Source organism: Bactrocera latifrons, unplaced genomic scaffold, assembly GCF_001853355.1.
Source record: "Bactrocera latifrons isolate USDA-ARS-PBARC rearing strain unplaced genomic scaffold, ASM185335v1 scaffold_43, whole genome shotgun sequence".
Lineage (NCBI taxonomy): Eukaryota > Metazoa > Arthropoda > Insecta > Diptera > Tephritidae > Bactrocera > Bactrocera latifrons.
The window spans coordinates 91,765-92,946 of record NW_017537079.1 but is presented as its reverse complement, the minus strand read 5'-3'; the positions used below and the strand labels follow the sequence as shown (position 1 = coordinate 92,946).

The following is a 1,182-nucleotide window of genomic DNA, read 5'->3' as shown; positions in this document are numbered from 1 at the left end:
AAAATTACAATTACAATTAAAATTCAAATTAAATTTAAATTAATAATGGTTTTTAACAGATTAACTATTATAGTTACTAATAAAAACTTTCCTTAGTAACAGATACTCATTAAACTAAACTCTCTTCGGCTTATCTTGATTAATAAAAAATTTCTATTTCATTCTATGAATTTTCATCTCAACTACTTCTGCTTATTTGGTATATGGTTTTTTTACTTTATTTTTTCTATCTAAGTTGTGTGATTCAGAGATTAAATTTCAGAGAATTTAGAGAATATTTCAGCGTAGAGTTATTTTTCAATGTCTCTCCTATTCTTTTCAGTCCGAACAAGTTCCAAAATATTTCCGATATTCAAATATAACCCAATTTTATTTGTTATTGAGCACATCGTATACTTACTTACTTAATGGTTTTTGGGTTCCCAGTACTTTCAAAACTTACTACAAAGGCAACAATAAAACCATTTGCGCTCCGAGAGGTTAGTCTATCGATAATGATATAACCTCAACTTATGAAAAACATAACTGTTTTAGGCTTAAAAAGCCCACCACCCACCTGAATACCCCCAATAAGAATTTTAATTTTATTTTTAGCTTCCAAAAGCCAAAGGGTGACCAGATAATAACAACAAAAACAGCAATGTCATTATTTACGCTCTCTCAGCGCATGAAGTAAATGCCACTCAGCCAACTATGAATGAACAGCAATGTTTCCAATTATATATATACAGGTTAGTATACATGTAYGTACATAATAAAAAAATGAATATGTATACATATACGCACAAACAACGCTACTTACCTCATCTTTGCAATCTACATGCACTTTGCCGCTGTCAAGTACGCGCCGCAGGTTGATTTCATCGCCACGTAGCGCTGCCAGATGCAACAGCACATCGGACGGAGTCTCCTTCTGCAATAAAAAAGARCAAAAAGATAATTTAAGTCATAAAGAAGAAAAAAAAGCATTAACTTCGGCCAGCCAAAATTATTATACCCTTCACGGGTGCATTTCTGTCTCTTATACACATCTAGATGTGTATAAGAGACAGGAACAGGAGATGCGCAGTTTTAGAACTAGCCCTCATTTGAGTTGGAAATATTATGGAATTTTTTTTAATTCCTAGTAATCTGATGTTGGAATATGCTCTATGTTATGTTAAATAAAGCCTAGTGATCATG

General features: G+C 32.3%; 1 protein-coding gene across 3 annotated transcripts in view; it reads right to left on the bottom strand.

Annotated features, from left to right (window-relative positions):
* The window catches only part of LOC108972805 (ankyrin repeat domain-containing protein 29), a 49,052-nt gene that overhangs the window by 7,605 nt on the left and 40,265 nt on the right, over positions 1-1,182 (bottom strand). For all 3 annotated transcript variants that reach the window (XM_018939630.1, XM_018939629.1, XM_018939628.1), the window contains exon 3: positions 803-913. In XM_018939630.1, the coding sequence (XP_018795175.1) occupies positions 803-913 (111 nt within the window). The remainder of the gene's footprint in view (positions 1-802; positions 914-1,182) is intronic.